We start from the raw sequence: 17,784 nt of genomic DNA, 5'->3' as shown, positions 1-17,784 counted from the left end.
TGGGAGGTGTCCCTGCCCATGGCAGGGGTGGAACTGGATGATCTTTAAGGCCCCTTCCAACCCAAACTCTTCTACCGTTTGCAGCCCTGCCCTGAGGGACACGTGGGTGCCACGGCTGGGATGGGTCCTGGGGCTGCGGGTGCCACCACGGCGGGGGCAGCAGGTTCACGTCACGCTCGATGCCCCCCTCGCTTTGCTCGGAGGGAAGTGAATCCCCGGGGGAGCCGCGTGCTCCCGCATCACCGAACCATTCCCTCCGTCGGGGTTATATCTGGCGCCACATTTGCATCGCGGCAAGCCGGCACACCTGGGTGGCGAGCGAAATCCTCGGGGGAGCGGCCGGCAGTGGTCACACGCAGGCTGGCTGAGGGAAGGAAAGTCCCGGCAGATGATTGTTTTTAGAAGAACCTGGTTCCAACTCGAGCGGCTTCGCCTTCTCAGGCAGAGCCTCCACCCTGGCACCTGGCTTGGCTGCAGCAAAGGGTGGGATGGAGATGATGCCCCTGGGGTCTGCTCCATGACCAGGGAGGATGCTCCCAGGCTGCAGATGATGCTCTGTCGTGGTGTCCATGACCAGGCAGGATGTTCCCAGGCTGGTTGATGGTGTTCCTGAGCTCTGCCATGGTGCTCCATGGCCAGGGGGGATATTCCCAGGCTGCAGATGGTGTTCCCAAGCTCTGCCATGGAGCTCCATGACCAGGCAGGATGTTCCCAGGCTGGTTGATGGTGTTCCCAAGCTCTGCCATGGTGCTCCATGACCAGGGAGGATATTCCCAGGCTGCAGATGGTGTTCCCGAGCTCTGCCATGGAGCTCCATGGCCAGGGAGGATGTTCCCAGGCTGGTTGATGGTGTTCCCAAGCTCTGCCATGGTGCTCCATGACCAGGGGGGATATTCCCAGGCTGCAGATGGTGTTCCTGAGCTCTGCCATGGTGCTCCATGACCAGGGAGGATATTCCCAGGCTGCAGATGGTGTTCCCGAGCTCTGCCATGGAGCTCCATGGCCAGGGAGGATGTTCCCAGGCTGGTTGATGGTGTTCCCAAGCTCTGCCGTGGTGCTCCATGGCCAGGGAGGATGTTCTCAGGCTGGTTGATGGTGTTCCCGAGCTCTGCCATGGAGCTCCATGGCCAGGGAGGATGCTCCCAGGCTGCAGATGATGCTCTGCCGTAGTGTCCATGACCAGGCAGGATGTTCCCAAGCTGGAGGTGATGCTCCTCAGCCATAAAGCATAGCCCAGGTGCCTCCCACTGATGGAGGAGCCCCCAGACCCAGCTCAGGCCATGGCAGCTCCCTATTTCCCCCTCGTTTTGTCTTGGATGACCTTCCCACCATGGGCATCACGGGCTGTGAGGAGGGCTGAGGCCGTCCCCCTGCTCTGCACCGGGGCTTGAGGACAATCCTGTCCTCCCTGGCAGCAGCTCCGTTGCTCCTTCCTGGGAAGGCTGAGGGGGACTGGGGGGGCTCTGTCCTCCCTCGGCCCCGTTTCCCACAGTTGTGGCTCTGTGCCGCAGCCGGAGGACCCCCCCCTCATTGCTCCCTGGGTGCAGCCCCCCCTCATTCCTGCCCCCCGGCGCGGAGAAAGTTAGTCAAATCTGCAGAAACCGCAGCTGCAGGGGGGGAGGCTGCATCTCTGCCACCTCTTTGATGTCACCCCTGCACGTCCCACAGGCGCTGCCGTTTCTGTAGCTCCGGGACCGCGGTCCCCACTGTTGCTTTGCCATGAACTCCTCCAAGAAGGGGGGAGGGAAGAGAATGCAAAAATATTTCCTCTTCCTCCCCATCAGCTCATCCTGTCCCCAAGGTGCTGGGAGCCAGCTGGGCTCCAGGAGGCCACGTGCGTGGCACGGGCTGGTGCGCGCCGCACGCCGCACGCGGCGCAGCTGCCATCGGGCGTGGGACTGGGGGGGCCTGGCTGGGCTTTGAGGGGGGGATCTGCACTGGGGACCCCATATCTATGCATCCCTGCACCCTCCACCCCGGGCGCTGGGGTGGCCGTAGCTCGGGGTGCAGCATGGATGGAGCAAGGAAGGTTTCTGAGAAACAACCGACGCGGTGTTAAATCGCGTTGGGCCTCCCTGTGGTTTCCCCCCTGCTCTCACCTTCCCCCCGGCAGCAGTCACGCCAAGCGCCCACGCGCCAGCACCCTGCGCCCAGCCCGGGGAGCGGCACAGGATGCATCCCACCCCCCGACACCCCCTCGAGCTGGAGGGGAGCCCCTGCGTTGCTGAGTGCTTGGGGTGCTCCTGTCACAACTGCTCCTGCTGTCTGCTCTGCACCCATCCTGCATCCCTGCACCCATCCTGCACCCCTGCATCCACCCAGGAGGCAGCAGACCTGCACCCATCCTGCATCCCTGCACCCATCCTGCACCCCTGCATCCACCCAGGAGCCAGCAGACCTGCACCCATCCTGCATCCCTGCACCCATCCTACATCCTGCATCCCTGCACCCACCCAGGAGCCAGCAGACCTGCACCCATCCTGCATCCTGCACCCCTCCAGGAGGCAGCAGACCTGCACCCATCCTGCACCCCTGCACCCACCCAAGGAGCCAGCAGACCTGCACCCATCCTGCATCCTGCACCCCTGCACCCACCCAGGAGGCAGCAGACCTGCACCCATCCTGCACCCCTTCACCCCCCCAGGAGTCAGCAGATTTGCACCCATCCTGCATCCTGCACCCATCCTGCACCCCTGCATCCACCCAGGAGCCAGCAGACCTGCACCCATCCTGCACCCATCCTGCACCCCTGCACCCCTCCAGGAGCCAGCAGACCCGCACCCAGCACCCACCTTGCTCCCAGAACCCTTGCACCCACCTTACACTCAGCACCCCCGCACCCAGCACCCTTGCATCCACCCAGCATCCTTGCTGCTCCCAGCACTCAGCCTTCACCCTCCAACCCACACCCACTCTGCACCACCGCTGCAGCTCCTTCGCACCCCCTGAACACCCGGAGCATCCTTCGCACCCTCTCCCATCCCTCATCCCGTGCTGCAGCCGAGCTGCGCGTGTGGTCCCCCACAGCCCCTTCTGCTGCCCCAGTGCCGGAGGAGGGGGCAACAAAGTCCATCCCGGAGCATCACCGAGGGGGTGAAGAGGGGGAAGGAGGATGCAGCCATCGCTGTCGGCTGGCAGGGACCGAGGGGGGGCTCTGGGGTGCCCATGGGTGCTGGGTGCCCCCAGGGAGCAGGAGGCAGGCGAAGGGGGGGCATCTACCAGCCCTTCCCAGCCCCGTCACGGCCGCTGCACTCTCGGAGGAAGCCGCTCTGCTTTTTCACCCAACGCTGGTTAAAAATACCACTCCCGATTTTAATACAGCGGACGCTATTTCGGGGCGAGAGCAGGAAGCGAAACCCCATGCGGGTCCCGGCTTCGTCACCCCCCCAGCTCCAAAGTGCCCCCCAAGATGAGCCGCGTGCCCCCGTGGCTGCGGGGGTTATTTGAAGCCCAACAGCCGAGCGCCTTCCTTCACCTTCTGGGCCTTCCAGCGGAGCAGACGGATGGCGCGGAGGCTGAGCCGCAGCACCGCGTCGTACTTGAACACCAGCTTGTAGAAAGCGTCGGTCATGAGGGCACCGCTGGGGTCAGCGTGTTTCAGCGCGGCCATCGGCGTGTACGCCGCGTTGGTCTGGTGCCGGAAGGGCGGCCGGGCTGCCTCGATCACCCGCAGCGTGTGCTGCACGTGGGAACGTTATTGTCCCACTCTTGTCCCCATCCCTTCTTCGTCCCGTCTCCATCCGCCTCCCGTCGTCATCCCCTTTTACATCCTATTTACAGCCCATCCCCATCTCCATCCTAACCCCACTCCCATCCCCTCCTATCAACACCCCCATTCCCATCCAATCCCCGTCTTCGTCCCCATTCCATCTCCTTCCCATTTCCATCCTATCCCCATCCACATTCTCATTCCCACCCAGTCCCCAGCCCCATTCCCATCCCCATCCCCATCCCCATCCCCATCCCATCTCCTTCCTGATCCCTTTCCCTATTCCCATACCATCCCCATCCTGATCCCCGTCCCCATCCCCATTCCTATCCCCATCCCATCCCCATTCCATCCCCATCCTGATCCTTTTCCCCATCCCCATTCCCTTCCCCATCCCCATCCCATCCCCATCCTGATCCTTTTCCCCATCCCCATTCCCTTCCCCATTCCCATCCCATCCCCATCCTGATCCTTTTCCCCATCCCCATTCCCTTCCCCATCCCCATTCCCTTCCCCATTCCCATTCCAACCCCATCCTGATCCCTTTCCCCATTCCCATCCACATCCCATCCCATCCCCATCCTGATCCCTTTCCCCATCCCATCCCCATGCCATCCCCATCCTGATCCTTTTCCCCATCCCCATTCCCTTCCCCATTCCCATTCCATCCCCATCCTGATCCCTTTCCCCATCCCATCCCCATCCCATCCCCATCCCGATCCTTTTCCCCATCCCCATCCCCACCCTATCCCCATCCCTCACCCCTTTCCCATCCTCTCCCTATCTCCACCCCATCCAATCCCCGTTCCCAGCTGGGCTCAGCCCCATCAAGATGGATCTGTTGAGGTGGGACATCTGCCCCACTGCCAGCTGAAGGTCGCTACACCTCGTTAATTAAGGCTAATTAAGGCTCCTCTAGACAGCCCAACCCAGGGCTGTGAGCAGGATGGGGTGGGAGGGGGACAGCCCACCAGGGCCACCCATCACCTCTGCGATGTCCTCGGGGGTTTGGCCCAGGCTGGCAAAGACATCCTTGGAGTTCCTCAGGTAGAGGTTGGTGAAGATGTCGGCCGTCTCGGGGTCGGTCCGTGAGTAGTCAGCGCGTTCAGCTTCCTCATACAACTTCATCTCGAATTCCGTCGTCACCGGCCCTGGTTCCACCAGGCTGATCCTACCCAGGGATGGGGCATTGGGGACCCCAACGTCCCCCCAACCCCCTTCACGTTGGTTGCCCCACTGGCCACCAGCCCTCGGCACTCACGCCACGTTGAAGCGCAGCGCCTGCACCACCAGGCTCTCGCAGAACCCTTCCACCGCAAACTTGGAGGCCGCATAGATGTCATTGAAGACGATGCCTGGATGGGTTGGAGGTCCCGGTCAGGGATGGAGGGGAGCTGATCCCACCAGGACACCCCATCCCTCCTTACCCTGCAAGCCCATGATGCTGCTGATGACCACGATGTGGCCGCTGCGGCGCCGCTTCATGTCGGGCAGCACCTCCTTCACCAGGCGGACGAGGCCGAAGAAGTTGGTGTCCATGAGGCTCTGCATGGCCGCCAGGCTCTGGCACTCCAGGGGACCCGCCATGCCCACCCCGGCATTGCTGACTGTGGGCACGGGGCATCAGTGGGGCAGTCCCACGCACCCTCTGCATGGAGGGGCCCCAGGGCTTGAAGGGTCCCCACCATGGGATGGCTTTGGTGGGGATGGTCTGTGGTGCTCGGGGTGTCCCCAGGACAGAGGGTCCCTCATGTAGGGTATCTCCAGCATGGAGGGTCCCCACTGCAAGAGGTCAGGAGGTCCCTGATGCTCAGAGGGTCCCTCGTGTTGGGTGTCTCCAGCATGGGGGGTCCCTACTGCAAGAGGTCAGGAGGACCCGGGGGGTCCCTGGTGCAATGGATGAGGGGATCTGGGGGTCCCTGGTGCAATGGGTCAGGGGATCTGGGGGGGTCCCTGGAGCAATGGGTCAGGGGAACTGGGGGTGTCCCTGGTGCAATGGATGAGGGGATCTGTGGGGTCCCTGGTGCAATGGGTCGGGGATCTGGGGGGGTCCCTGGTGCAATGGGTCGGGGATCTGGGGGGGTTCCTGGTGCAATGGGTGAGGAGATCTGGGGGGGTCCCCTGGTGCAATGGGTCGGGGATCTGGGGGGGTCCCCTGGTGCAATGGTGAGGAGATCTGGGGGGTCCCTGGTGCAATGGGTGAGGGGATCTGGGGGGTCCCTGGTGCAATGGGTGAAGGGATCTGGGGGGTTCCTGGTGCAATGGGTGAGGAGATCTGTGGGGTCCCTGGTGCAATGAGTGAGAAGATCTGGGGGGGTCCCTGGTGCAATTGGTTGGGGGATCTGGGGGGTCCCTGGTGCAATGGGTGAGGAGATCTGGGGGGTCCCTGGTGCAATGGGTCAGGGGATCTGGGGGGTCCATGGTGCAATGGGTGGGGAGATCTGTGGGGTCCCTGGTGCAATTGGTCGGGGGATCTGGGGGGTCCCTGGTGCAATGGGTCAGGGGATCTGGGGGGTCCCCTGGTGCAATGAGTGAGAAGATCTGGGGGGGTCCCTGGTGCAATGGGTGAGGAGATCTGGGGGGTCCCTGGTGCAATGGGTGAAGGGATCTGTGGGGTTCCTGGTGCAATGGGTCGGGGATCTGGGGGGTTCCCTGGTGCAATGGGTGAGGAGATCTGTGGAGTCCCTGGTGCAATGGGTCAGGGATCTGGGGGATCCCTGGTGCAATGGGTGAGGAGATCTGGGGGGTCCCTGGTGCAATGGGTGAGAAGATCTGGGGGGTCCCTGGTGCAATAGGTCGGGGATCTGGGGGGGTCCCCTGGTGCAATGGGTGAAGGGATCTGGGGGATCCCTGGTGCAATGGGTGAGGAGATCTGGGGGGTCCCTGGTGCAATGGGTGAGGAGATCTGGGGGGTCCCTGGTGCAATGGGTCAGAGGATCTGGGGGATCCCTGGTGCAATGGGTGAGGAGATCTGGGGGGTCCCTGGTGCAATGGGTCAGTGGATGTTGGGGCTCACCCAGGATGTCGACGTGGCGCCCGGGGATGCTGTCGATGCAGGCGCGGATGGAGTTCTCGTCGCACACATCCAACTGCTTAATCTCCAGCGTCCGACCCAGCGCCGGCCCCGCTGCGGCCGCCAGCGCCGTGCTCCTGCCCACGTTCCTCATGGTGGCGATGACTTGAGGGACAGAGACGGCTCAGCCCCACGCGAGGTCCCCCCCGTGGGAATTAGGGGGTGCCTTTATTCCCCTCTCACCTCGGAAGCGGCGCTTCTTGTCCCGCGCCAGCCGCACAGCCAGCGCCAGCCCGATGCCGGAGGAGCACCCGGTGATCAGCACCGTCTTGGGAGCCATGGCACAACCGCAGCCCCGCGCCCCCACCTTTAATAGCAGCTCCCCCCCCTCACCCCCCCAAATCCAAGACCCTTAATCCCCCTTTTAATCCCATTGGGATTTGCCGGCGGGCGCGTGGCTCAGCCGCACGTGGTGCACAGAGGGGGCTTTGTGCGGGACTTGGGGCTCCGTGGGGACACACGGTGGGGGCGATGGCAGTGGGGTCCCTGGGCAGTGAACCCCCCCCTTCCCCGTTGTTTTGCCCTCGAGGGGGTGAGGCAGGAGCTCTGCAAAAATAACCTTTATTCACTGGTATAAAACATCTCACAGTTGGACTGGCCGCGCGGCGACGTGGGGCGCACGGTAGTGGGGACCCCCGAGCCCACGTGGCCCAGGGATGAGGAGTGCCGGAACCCCGCGGGGACACTCGGGACTGGCGCTGCGGGGGGTAAGAAAGTGCTAGAGTGGGGGGTCCTGGCAGCGCTGGCACCCCTGGACCCCGCGGGCAGAGCCGTCCTCGCCCCTGTGCCGAACTGGCCCCAATTGCTGCCCTGGGCTGAGCTGTGCCAAACAGCTCTGGCGGTGCCGAGCTGTGCCAAACCGTGCTGGGCTGTGCCAAGCTGTACTGTATCGGCAGTGTCAGGCTGTGCCGGAGGTGCCGGGCTATGTCGTGTTGCGCTGGACATGGCACGTGGTGCCGGCAGTGCCCGGCTGTGCCAAGCAGTGCTGGTGGTGCCAGGCTATGCCATGCCGTGTGGTGCTGGCAACGCTGGGCTATGCCAAGCCGTGCCCGTATGGGCAGTGCCAGGCTGTTCCAAGCTGTGTGAGCGGTGCCGGGCTGTGCCGTGCCGCGCCGTGCCGGTGGTGCCAGGCTCAGAGTGCCACGCAGGTGCAGTAGTGCCGCAGCTTGCAGGGCAGGATGCCGCGGTTGATCTGGTGGAACTCCACGAGCTGGATGAGGTCAGCGAAGCGCGTCTGCCCATCGTCCATGGTGAAGTAGAGCCGTCCCTCCTCCTCGCTCTGGGGAGGGGATGTGGGTCAGGACCCCACACCGTGGCAAACCCCCTGGCAGCCCCCAGCCCCGCGCCGGCACTCACCGGCAGGATGAGGTAGTGTTTGACTCTCTGCAGGTGGCACAGGGACAGGACGAAGCCCTTGGGGTTGCGTTGGCTCTCGCGCACCAGGAAGACGCTGAGAGCACCATGGGTGGTGTCACCATTGGCTCCAGGACCCTCTGCCACCCCTTGTGCCACCTTCTGGGGTCTCAGGTACCCCCTGAAACCCTGGGGTCCTGTCCCTCTGGCAGCCCTGGGGGCTTCCCCCCCTCCCCCCAATCCATCCATATTTCCCTTATCCAAGAGCTCCGGGTCCCCTACAAATTGTGGGGGGTCCAAACCCTCCTGAGATCCCATTCCCCCCTCCCCTGAATGTCAGACCCCCCCTCCCGCTCCTCCCAGGGCTCCTGCATCACCCCAGGAGCCTCAGGACCCTATAACCCCCGGGGCCATGGACCCCCAGGTGTCCCCCTCATGATCCCTGACACCCCCCACCCCACCCCCCCGGGGTCCCTATACCGATCCACCAAGTGCTGGTGGCTGACAAGATGCTGAGATCCCGTCTCCCCCACCCCAAACCTCAGGAGTCCCCAAAACCCCATCACCCCATGAGCTGCAGGGTTCTGTAAACCCCCAGATCATGGACCCCCCTGATGCCCCTGTGGTCCCCAAGCCCCCTGTCCCCCCTGTGACCCCCAAGCCCCCCATGATCCCCAAGCCCCCTGATCCCCCTGTGATCCCCAAGCCCCCCTGTCCCCCCTGTGATCCCCAAGCCTCCCTGTCCCCCTTGTGATCCCCAAGCCCCCTGATCCCCCTGTGACCCCCAAGTCCCCCCGTCCCCCCTGGGGTCCCCGAGCCCCCTGTCCCTCCTTGATCCCCAAGGCCCTTGTGCCCCCTGGGTTCCCAAGCCCCCCCATCCCCCCTGTGATCCCCAAGCCCCTCGACACCCCTTGATCCGCAAGCCCCCTGATCCCCCTGTGATCTCCAAGTCCCCCCATCCCCCCGTGACCCCCAAGCCCCCCCTATGATCCCCGAGCTCCCCTGTCCCCCCTGTGACCCCCAACCCCCCCATGATCCCCGAGCTCCCCTGTCCCCCCTGTGACCCCCAAGCCCCCCCTGTCCCCCCCAAGCCCCCCGTCCCCCCTGTGATCCCCATACCCATCTACCAAGCCTTGGCATCCAATGAGCTGCTAGGATTCCATGCCCTCCCCCCCTCATCCCAAACCTCAGGAGCCCCCACCTCTACATCACCCCACGAGCTGCTATGGACCCCCCCCACGTCCCCCCATACCCATCCACCAAGCCCTGGCGGCCGATGAGCTGCTGGGTGTCCTCGCGGGAGATGCGCCCGTGGAACCAGGGCTGGGTGCGGTGGATGGCTGTGGGGAGACGGGTGTCAGCCGTGGGGACCCCCCCAACCTTGGCACGACCCAGCTGTGCTGGATGGGACCCCAAATGTGGGTGCTGCTCACCGGCGCTGAGCGAGGAGCTCTGGCAGGCTGCGGGCAGGCTGTACCGGTGAGTTGTCTTCTTCTGGTCATGGAAAGGAAGAAGAAGGAGTTAGGGTGGGTTTTAGGGGGGGTCCCTCTCAGCATGCCAACACCCCAACTCACCCTCCAGGCTTGCGCCTCCTCCAGGGCCACCGTCAGCACCTCGTTGGGGTTCTCGATCACCCGCCCCGTGCACCCCGAAAAGTCCATGGCCACCAGCGCGTTGTCCGAGACGCTCCGCTGTGGGGGAGCGGGGGGGTGATGGGGGGGTCCTCATGGGATGGGGGCAGTGGGGTTTGGGGGACACTCACCAGGGGGGTGGGACCAAGCCAAGGGGGCTGGCTCAGCCGCGCCTGTGCTTGCTGGTAGTTGCGGTAGAGCTGCATGCCGTACTGGGGGGAAGAGCCCTGTGAGCTGGGGGGGTCACGCGGGGACTCCATCCCACAGCCTGGAGTGGGGATGGGGACCTCCACGTCCATCCGGTATGGGGTTGGGGACCTCCACGTCCACCCAATATGGGTACAGGGACCTTCACATCCACCCAGTATGGAGATGGGGACCTCCACGTCCACCCAATATGGGACCATGGACCTCCACATCCACCCAGTGTGGGGTCAAGGACTTCTGCATCCAACCAATATGGGGACAGTGACCTTTGTGCCTACCCAGTATGGGATTGGGGACCTCCACATCCACCCAATATGGGGACAGGGACCTTCACATCCACCCAGTATGGGGCTGGGGACCTCTGTGCCTACTTAATGTGGGACCATGGACCTCCACATCCACCCAGTGTAGGGTCAAGGACTTCTGCATCCAACCAGTATGGGGACAGGGACCTTTGTGCCTACCCAGTATGGGACTGGGGACCTCCACATCGACCCAATGTGGGGTTGAGGACCTCCACATCGACCCAATGTGGGGTTGAGGACCTCCACATCTACTCCTCATGGGGAAGGGGACACCCATGCTACATCTTTTCCAGCATCAGGATGGGGATATCCCTCAGCACAGGACATGAGCATCTACTCCATCACCCCCTCCATCATCCTCCCAGTATCCCCCAGTATCCCCCAGCATCTGGTGAGGCCCGGGCTCACCTTGAAGAGGCGGAAAGCCGCCATCCAGCAGCTCCGGCTCTGCTCATCCTCACTGCAGAGCAGCTTCAGGCCTTTCATGCCGCTCCGCACCTTGTAGGGCTGCGGGAAGAGGCTGGAACCATCACGGGGCAGCCCCGGCCGGCTCTTGGGGGCCAGAGACCCCTTGGCAGGGGCAAGGAGGCCAAAGGGATGGAAACCCCACCTTGATACAGAAGCCGAACTCGGTGGGTGTCCCATAGAGCTTCTTGCCCTGCGTCACGTAGTAGATGTTGGACTCGGTGAGGTCGGCGAAGTACTGGAGGTGCCGGGGGTCCTGGAGCAAGGGGGAGATGTCAGGGCTGGTGCTGTCACCCCTTTATCCATGCCCCCCTTGCCCTTCCCCTCACCTTGGAGGTGCCCTTGGTGGAGTAGTAGAGCCCCGAGCGGCGCAGGGAGAAGTAGAAGCGCTTCCAGACCTTGCGCCCGGCTTCCCGCAGCTGCAGGAAGCCCTGGACCTCAGGGCAGCTGCCGGAGTTGAGGAAGTTCTGGGGAACAACAAGGGTTGAGGAGCACAGCAGGGTCCCCATGGCACAGTGAGGTCCTTACGGCACTGTGGGATCTCCACAGCACAGCAGGGTCCCTGTGGCACCATGGGGTTCCCATGGCACCATTGGGGTCCCCATGGGCAACAACAAGGTCCTCATGGCATGGTCAGGTCCCCATGGCCCACAGTAGGGTCTCCATAGTGCAGCAAGGTCCCTATGGCACCGTGGGGTTCCTATGGCACCGTAGGGTTCCTATGGCACCATCGGGGTCCCCATGGGCGACAACAAGGTCCTCATGGCATGGTCAGGTCCCCATGGCCCACAGTAGGGTCCCCATAGCGCAGCAGGGTCCCTATGGCACCGTGGGGTTCCTATGGCACCATTGGGGTCCCCATGGGTGACAACAAGGTCCTCATGGCACAGTCAGGTCCTTATGGCCCACAGTAAGGTCTCCATAGTGCAGCAGGGTCCCTGTGGCACCACGGGGCTCCTATGGCACCGTAGGGTTCCTATGGCACCATTGGGGTCCCCATGGGCGACAACAAGGTCCTCATGGCACTGTCAGGTCCCCATGGCCCACAGTAGGGTCCCCAAAGCGCAGCACGGTCCCTGTGGCACTGTAGGGTTCCTACGGCACCATTGGGGTCCCCATGGGCGACAACAAGGTCCTCATGGCACTGTCAGGTCCCCATGGCCCACAGTAGGGTCTCCATAGTGCAGCAAGGTCCCTATGGCACCGTGGGGTTCCTATGGCACCATTGGGGTCCCCATGGCACCATTGGGGTCCCCATGGGCAACAACAAGGTCCTCATGGCATGGTCAGGTCCCCATGGCCCACAGTAGGGTCTCCACAGTGCAGCAAGGTCCCTATGGCACCGTGGGGTTCCTATGGCACCATTGGGGTCCCCATGGGTGACAACAAGGTCCTTGTAGCAAAGTCAGGTCCCCATGGCCCACAACGAGGTCCCTGTGGCACGACAGGGAGGGTCTCCATGGCATGATGAGGTCCCTGTAGCATGGCAGGGTCACCATGGTGCAGTGAGGTCCCCCTGGCACGGCAGGGTCCCCATGGCGTGGTGAGGTGCCCATGGCATGGTGAGATCCCCATGACAAAGCAGGAGCCCCACGGCACATCAGGGCACGGTGGCCGCCGTACCTGGATGAGCTCAGAGTGTGCCATGCTCTTGTTGGCCTCCAGGCAGCTGGACACCATCACTTCAGGAAACAGGGACTGCTGAGGGGACAGGGGCATCAGGAGGGAACCAGGGTGTGCTCAGGGTCCCTGTAGGACACACAGGTCCCCGAGGGCCACCCAGGTCCCCATGGGTTTGCTCTGTTGGCCACGTACCGCGTTGCTTTTGAAGAGCTCGTACTTGGCGAAGTTCTTGCGGAAGACGAAGCGGCTGTCGGCACCGGGGGGCCAAGAGCTCTGCACCTCCACCACCGACTCGTGATCCTCCAGGCACCGCTCTGCAAAGGGATGAGGTTCAACGGGGTGGCTGCGGTGGCCCGGTGATGCTCTGTGCCGTGCCGTGCCGTGCCAGCAGCTCACCCAGGGCCAGATGTTGGTGCAGCTCAACCAGAGCCCAGCTGTGATCCTGCAGCGCCCGCGTCCTCCGCACCAGCGTCTCGCAGAGCTGCCGCGCCGTGGTCCCCGCCGACACCTCCAGCGAGCGGCACGCGCCGTCTTCGCCGAACACCTTCACCACCTGCCAGCAACGCGCCCAGGTAGGCGTCAAGATCTCCAGCGGGGTGGGACCCCCATGTCCCTCCTCCGTTATCCCCCAACTCACGTGGGAAGTGGCTTCCCGGGGGGGTCCCTGCCCCAGGGCTGGGCTGCTGAGGATGGGCGAGTTGGAGGGGCTGCAGAGCTCGGGGAAGGGGTTGGGGATGCTGGGCAGCGATGAGGCACGCGGCTCCTCCACCGGTAGCTGCCGGCTGCGGGCAGAGAGCGGATGGGATCACCGAGACCACCCACCACTGGGTCTTGTGCTCCCCCATCCCCTCCAAAATCCACTGGATCCCCCGTCTCTATGGGAGAGCCCAGCATCCATGCAAAGAGGGGCTGAGCTCCCCTAAACCACTCAGGATTGGCTCCTGTGCCCCTCAAATCATTGGGGATCCCCTCCCTGTTTTCATGGGAGATGCCCAGCACAAATGCAGAGGGGGGTTGAGCTCACTCAGCACTGGGTTCTGTGCCCCCCCAATCCACTAGACCCCCCCATTTCCACGGGAGAGCCTTTATACTCATGCAAAGAGGAGCTGAGCTCCCCTAAACCACCCAGTACTGGCTCCTGTGCCCCCCCAATCCACTGCACCCCCCTATTTCCATAGGAGAGCCTTGATACCCATGCAAAGAGGAGCTGAGCTCCCCTAAACCACCCAGTACTGGCTCCTGTGCCCCCCCCAACCCACTGCACCCCCCCAATTTCCATAGGAGAGCCCCAGTATCGGCCCCCCCCAACCCACCTGCAGCCGTGGATGAAGAGGGGTTGAGAGCGCTTGACCTCGGGTGGCCCCTCGCCCCCATCCTTCTCACCGGGGACCCCATCCTGCTCCGTGTCCCCGGGTCCGGGGGGCTCCCAGCGGCTGCTCTGCTGAGCCCCCCCGTCCATAGCATCATCTGGGAGGATAAAGAGTGGGTCCAGCACCACCCATGGCCCCAAGATCCACCCGTGGGCCACCACGCCAGGCTCCCCGTGTGCCCCACACCGGTGCTGCGGCAATGCCGGGAGCTGAGCACCCTCAGCACCTTCTCCAGGTGGTGTTTTGCCGGCACGCAGACAAGCGGTGAGTCAACACGCAGTGGGGTGACTCAGCACCCCCCTACCTGCCCCCCACGGTCCTGCCAAGCCCCACGGCGGCTGCCCAGGGGCGCGGTGTCCCCGTCCCAGTGCAGGAGCTGGGGGGGCAGGAGCTGGGGGAGCAGGAGCGGGAGCCCAGCGGTGGGCACAGCCCCATACGAGACACTCGAGAACCCCCCACCACCTTAGCATCCCATCAAGACCTATTGCAGGGCCCCGTGTGACCATCGAGAGCCTGGCAGCACTGGGCTGAGCTTTACTGGGCTGAGCTTTACTGGGCTGAACTCTAATTGGGCTGAGCTGTGCTGGGCTGAGCTGAGCTGAACTGAACTTAAGTGAGTTGTGATGGGCAGAGCTGTGTTGGGCTGAGCTTTAGGGGGCTCAGCTGAGCTTTACTGAACTGGGCTGAGCTTTACTGGGCTGAACTTTGCTGGGCTGAACTTTGCTGGACTAGACTGCTGTCCTAGACTGAGCTGGGCTGAGCTTTGCTGAACAGAACTTAATGAGCAGTGCTGGGCTGAGCTCTGTTGGATTGAGCTTTAGTGGGCTCAGCTGAACTTTACTGGGCTGGGTTGAGCTTTACTGGGCTTTACTGGGCTGGGCTGAGCTTTACTGGGCTTTGCTGGGCTGGGCTGAACTTTGCTGGGCTGAACTTTGCTGGACTAGATTGCTGTCCTAGACTGAGCTGGGCTGAGCTTTGCTGAACTGAACTTAATGAGCTGTGCTGGGCTGAGCTTTGCCGGGCTGAGCTTTGCCAGGCTGAGCTTTGCCAGGCTGAGCTTTGCTGGCCTGAGCCAGGCGAGCACAGTGCCGGTGGGAGCAGGAAGCGGAGTGTGGCGGCGGCCCAGCCCAGACACCTCCTCGGGTCCGGCCAAACCAGTTCTGGGTGCCGCTCCCAGCTCCATCTCACCGCGCTGGCATCCAGGCCGGGGCGGCACGACGGGGGCGAGGGAGCTGGCGCCCGCGCCCGCCATGGGAACCGCCATGAGCCCTCCCGCCGGCGCGGCCCCCCACGCTGCCGCATCACCCCTCGCCCACGCTGCCGGTGCCCGCGGCCAGCGCCCACGCCGTGCCATGGGGACACCGGCCAGGGCTCCAGTTTTGCCCCCAAAATGGTTCACGGTGGGGCTTTGGGATGTGCACGGCGCTGGGCTGGCCCTGCCATGGCACGGCACGGCTCAGTATGACATGGCACAGCCTGGCAGGGCTTGGCAGGGCTTGGCAGAGTTGGCACAGCTCGATATAGCTCAGCACAGCTTGGCAGGTGTCAGCACGGCTCGGTATGGCACGGCACAGCTCAGTATGGCATGACACAGCTTGGCAGGGCTTGGCACAGTTCAGTATGGCACGGCACAGCTTGGCAGGGGTCGGCACAGCTCAGTATGGCATGACACAGCTTGGCAGGGCTTGGCACAGCTCGGAATGGCTCAGCACAGCTCGGTATGGCTCAGCACAGCTTGGCAGGGCTTGGCACAGCTTGGCAGAGCTCAGCACAGCTCGGTATGGCTCAGCACAGCTCGGTATGGTTCAGCACAGCTCGTCAGAGCTCGGCACAGCTCGGTATGGCTCGGCACAGCTTGGCAGTGCTTGGCACAGCTCGGTATGGCTCGGCACAGCTTGGCAGTGCTTGGCACAGCTCGGTATGGCTCGGCACAGCTCGGCAGGGCTCGGCACAGCTCAGTATGGCTCGGCAAAGCTTGGCAGTGCTTGGCACAGCTTGGTATGGCTCGGCACAGCTCGTCAGGGCTCGGCACAGCTCGGTATGGCTCGGCACAGCTTGGCACGGCTCAGCCATCCCAGGCAGGGCCAGACCTGGCCGGCCCAGGCGGTGGAGGGCTGTCCGACATGCGGCACACGTAACACCCCCCCGGTGGCACTCGGTGGCCACGGGCATGCGCCGGCCGGGCTCCGCCATTCCTGGGATGCCGCGCGGGGTCAGGTTAATCGTTTACCCCATCGCCGTCCCCATCACCGTCCCCATCGCCGTCCCCCGCCTTCCACCCGGCTCAGGGTCCAAGTCCATGGCCGGGAAGCACCGATGCGATGGCACCACTGCCACCACCATCCCCAGCCCATCCCTGCCCTGGTTGTTCCCGCTCTGCTCCGTCCCCACTTCCCACATCGGGAGGATCAGGGGGGGACAGACAGGGCCACCCAAGCCACGCAGGGGACACCGGAGGGGGTGGCAGAGGGGTGGGGAACCCTGCGGAGCCCTGGGATGGTGGCATAGCTCTGCCACCAACCCGCCAGCCCATCATTGTGGCCTCAGGTCACCCCCGAGCCGGGCCCGTCCTGAGGGATGTGACGGGGCTGGGATGGGGTAGTGATGGGGGGGGAGACGGAAGAGGGAATCCGTGGGGTCTGGGATGAACAGAGGGATGGGGGCGTGCGGCAAGGGGACCGGGGCCACCAGGGTTATGGGGCTGGGGGCTCCAAGGGGTCAGAACTATGGGGTGGAGTCCCAGGGCTGTCCTGGTTATGGAGCAGAGGGACCAGGGCCACCAGGGTTAGAGGACACAGGACCAGGGCCACCAGAGTTAAGGGAGGGGGTCTCAGGGCCACCAGATCCAAGGGATGGGGTCCCAGGGCCACCAAGTTCAAGGGATGGGGTCCCAGGGCCACCAGATCCAAGGGATGGGGTCCCAGGGCCACCAAGTTCAAGGGAGAGGTTCCCAGAGCCACCAGATCCAAGGGATGGGGTCCCAGGGCCACCATCAAGTTCAAGGGAGAGGGTCCCAGGGCCACCAGATCCAAGGGATTGGGTCCCAGAGCCACCAGATCCAAGGGAAGGGGTCCCAGGGCCACCAAGTTCAAGGGAGAGGGTCCCAGGGCCACCAGAGCTATAGGGCAGTGGAACCAGGACTACCAGGGCTACAGGATGGGGTCTCAAGGCCACCAGGGCTACAGAAAGAGGACCGGGGCCACCAGGGATAGGAGACAGGGTCAGGGCTATGGGAAAGGGACCAGGGCCACCAGGGCTACGGGATGGGGTGCCAGGGCTACCAGGGATAGGGACAGGATTGGGGTTATGGGATGGCGTCCCAGAGCCTCCGGGGATATTAAGGCAGATTCCCAGAGCCACCAGGATGGGGGGAGAGGTTCTCCATGCCACCAGGGCTAAGGGATGGGGACCCTGAGCCCCCGAGCTGTGGGTGCCGAGGGGTCCACGGGGGCCGTGGGGCCGGAGAAGCCGTGGGGTGGGGGTAGCTTTGAGGCTATGCCGGGAAAGCAGAGGAGGAGGAGGAAGAGCAGGGAGGAAGGCGAGTTAGAAGGAGTTGGGGGCACACGAGTGGGATGGGGCCGGTGTCCTGGGTTGGCCGGTGGCCCCATAACCCAGGGGGCCGCCACCATGGCCCCGTTCCTACCTGCAGGCAACCGCCACGTCCCGCCACCCTCCCGCCGGACCGGGGATTCCTGTTTCTCCCCGGCTTTATCTACCTGCGCCAGCTCCCGCCCCCGCCTGACATCATGCCGCCCCAAGGCCTGCTGCCCGGCACCTGCTTCCCCCCACCCCACCCCATCACCCATGGGTGCCCCCCAACCCACCCCCCCGAGACCGGAATGGGGTATCCAGCCTTGCCCTGTGCCAACCCCGAGGGGCTGAGCCCCCCCCAAACCCATATCCCACCACCTCACAGTGGTGATGGGGAGTTTCCCACAATGCACTGGGGTGACCCCAAAAGCAGCCAAGCTGGGGGGCGGAAATGGGGGAGTTTTTCTGAGGGTGTAGGTCATCAAACTACCCCTCCCCAAGGGTGTGGCTCGGCCCA

General features: G+C 63.9%; 2 protein-coding genes across 3 annotated transcripts; both read right to left on the bottom strand.

Moving 5' to 3' along the window:
• Positions 1-3,306: 3,306 nt before the first annotated feature.
• Positions 3,307-7,095, bottom strand: LOC104067932 (retinol dehydrogenase 8). The gene is made up of 6 exons (XM_054088543.1): positions 6,966-7,095; positions 6,726-6,887; positions 5,137-5,316; positions 4,971-5,064; positions 4,697-4,880; positions 3,307-3,679 (listed from the first exon to the last, which is right to left on the bottom strand). Exons 1-6 carry the CDS (start codon positions 7,060-7,062, stop codon positions 3,440-3,442), a joined length of 957 nt encoding a protein of 318 aa, XP_053944518.1. The 5' UTR covers positions 7,063-7,095; the 3' UTR covers positions 3,307-3,439.
• Positions 7,096-7,327: 232 nt separating this feature from the next.
• GRB7 (growth factor receptor bound protein 7) lies at positions 7,328-17,443 on the bottom strand. Of its 2 annotated transcripts, none has more exons than XM_054088412.1 (15): positions 17,380-17,443; positions 13,680-13,833; positions 13,004-13,148; positions 12,763-12,919; positions 12,559-12,680; positions 12,367-12,444; positions 11,073-11,210; positions 10,889-10,999; positions 10,687-10,785; positions 9,898-9,978; positions 9,710-9,826; positions 9,569-9,629; positions 9,388-9,475; positions 8,139-8,232; positions 7,328-8,061 (listed from the first exon to the last, which is right to left on the bottom strand). In XM_054088412.1, the coding sequence occupies exons 2-15, from the start codon at positions 13,823-13,825 to the stop codon at positions 7,915-7,917; spliced, it is 1,584 nt and encodes a 527-aa protein (XP_053944387.1). In that variant the 5' UTR covers positions 13,826-13,833; positions 17,380-17,443; the 3' UTR covers positions 7,328-7,914. The 2 variants fall into 2 exon arrangements, with proteins under 2 accessions (XP_053944387.1, XP_053944386.1); XM_054088411.1 differs by having other exon boundaries at positions 12,367-12,441; positions 17,380-17,420.
• Between the last annotated feature and the right edge of the window lie 341 nt (positions 17,444-17,784).

This window comes from Cuculus canorus, chromosome 25, assembly GCF_017976375.1.
Source record: "Cuculus canorus isolate bCucCan1 chromosome 25, bCucCan1.pri, whole genome shotgun sequence".
NCBI classification, from domain to species: domain Eukaryota; kingdom Metazoa; phylum Chordata; class Aves; order Cuculiformes; family Cuculidae; genus Cuculus; species Cuculus canorus.
This window is presented reverse-complemented; position numbering and strand designations above follow the sequence as displayed.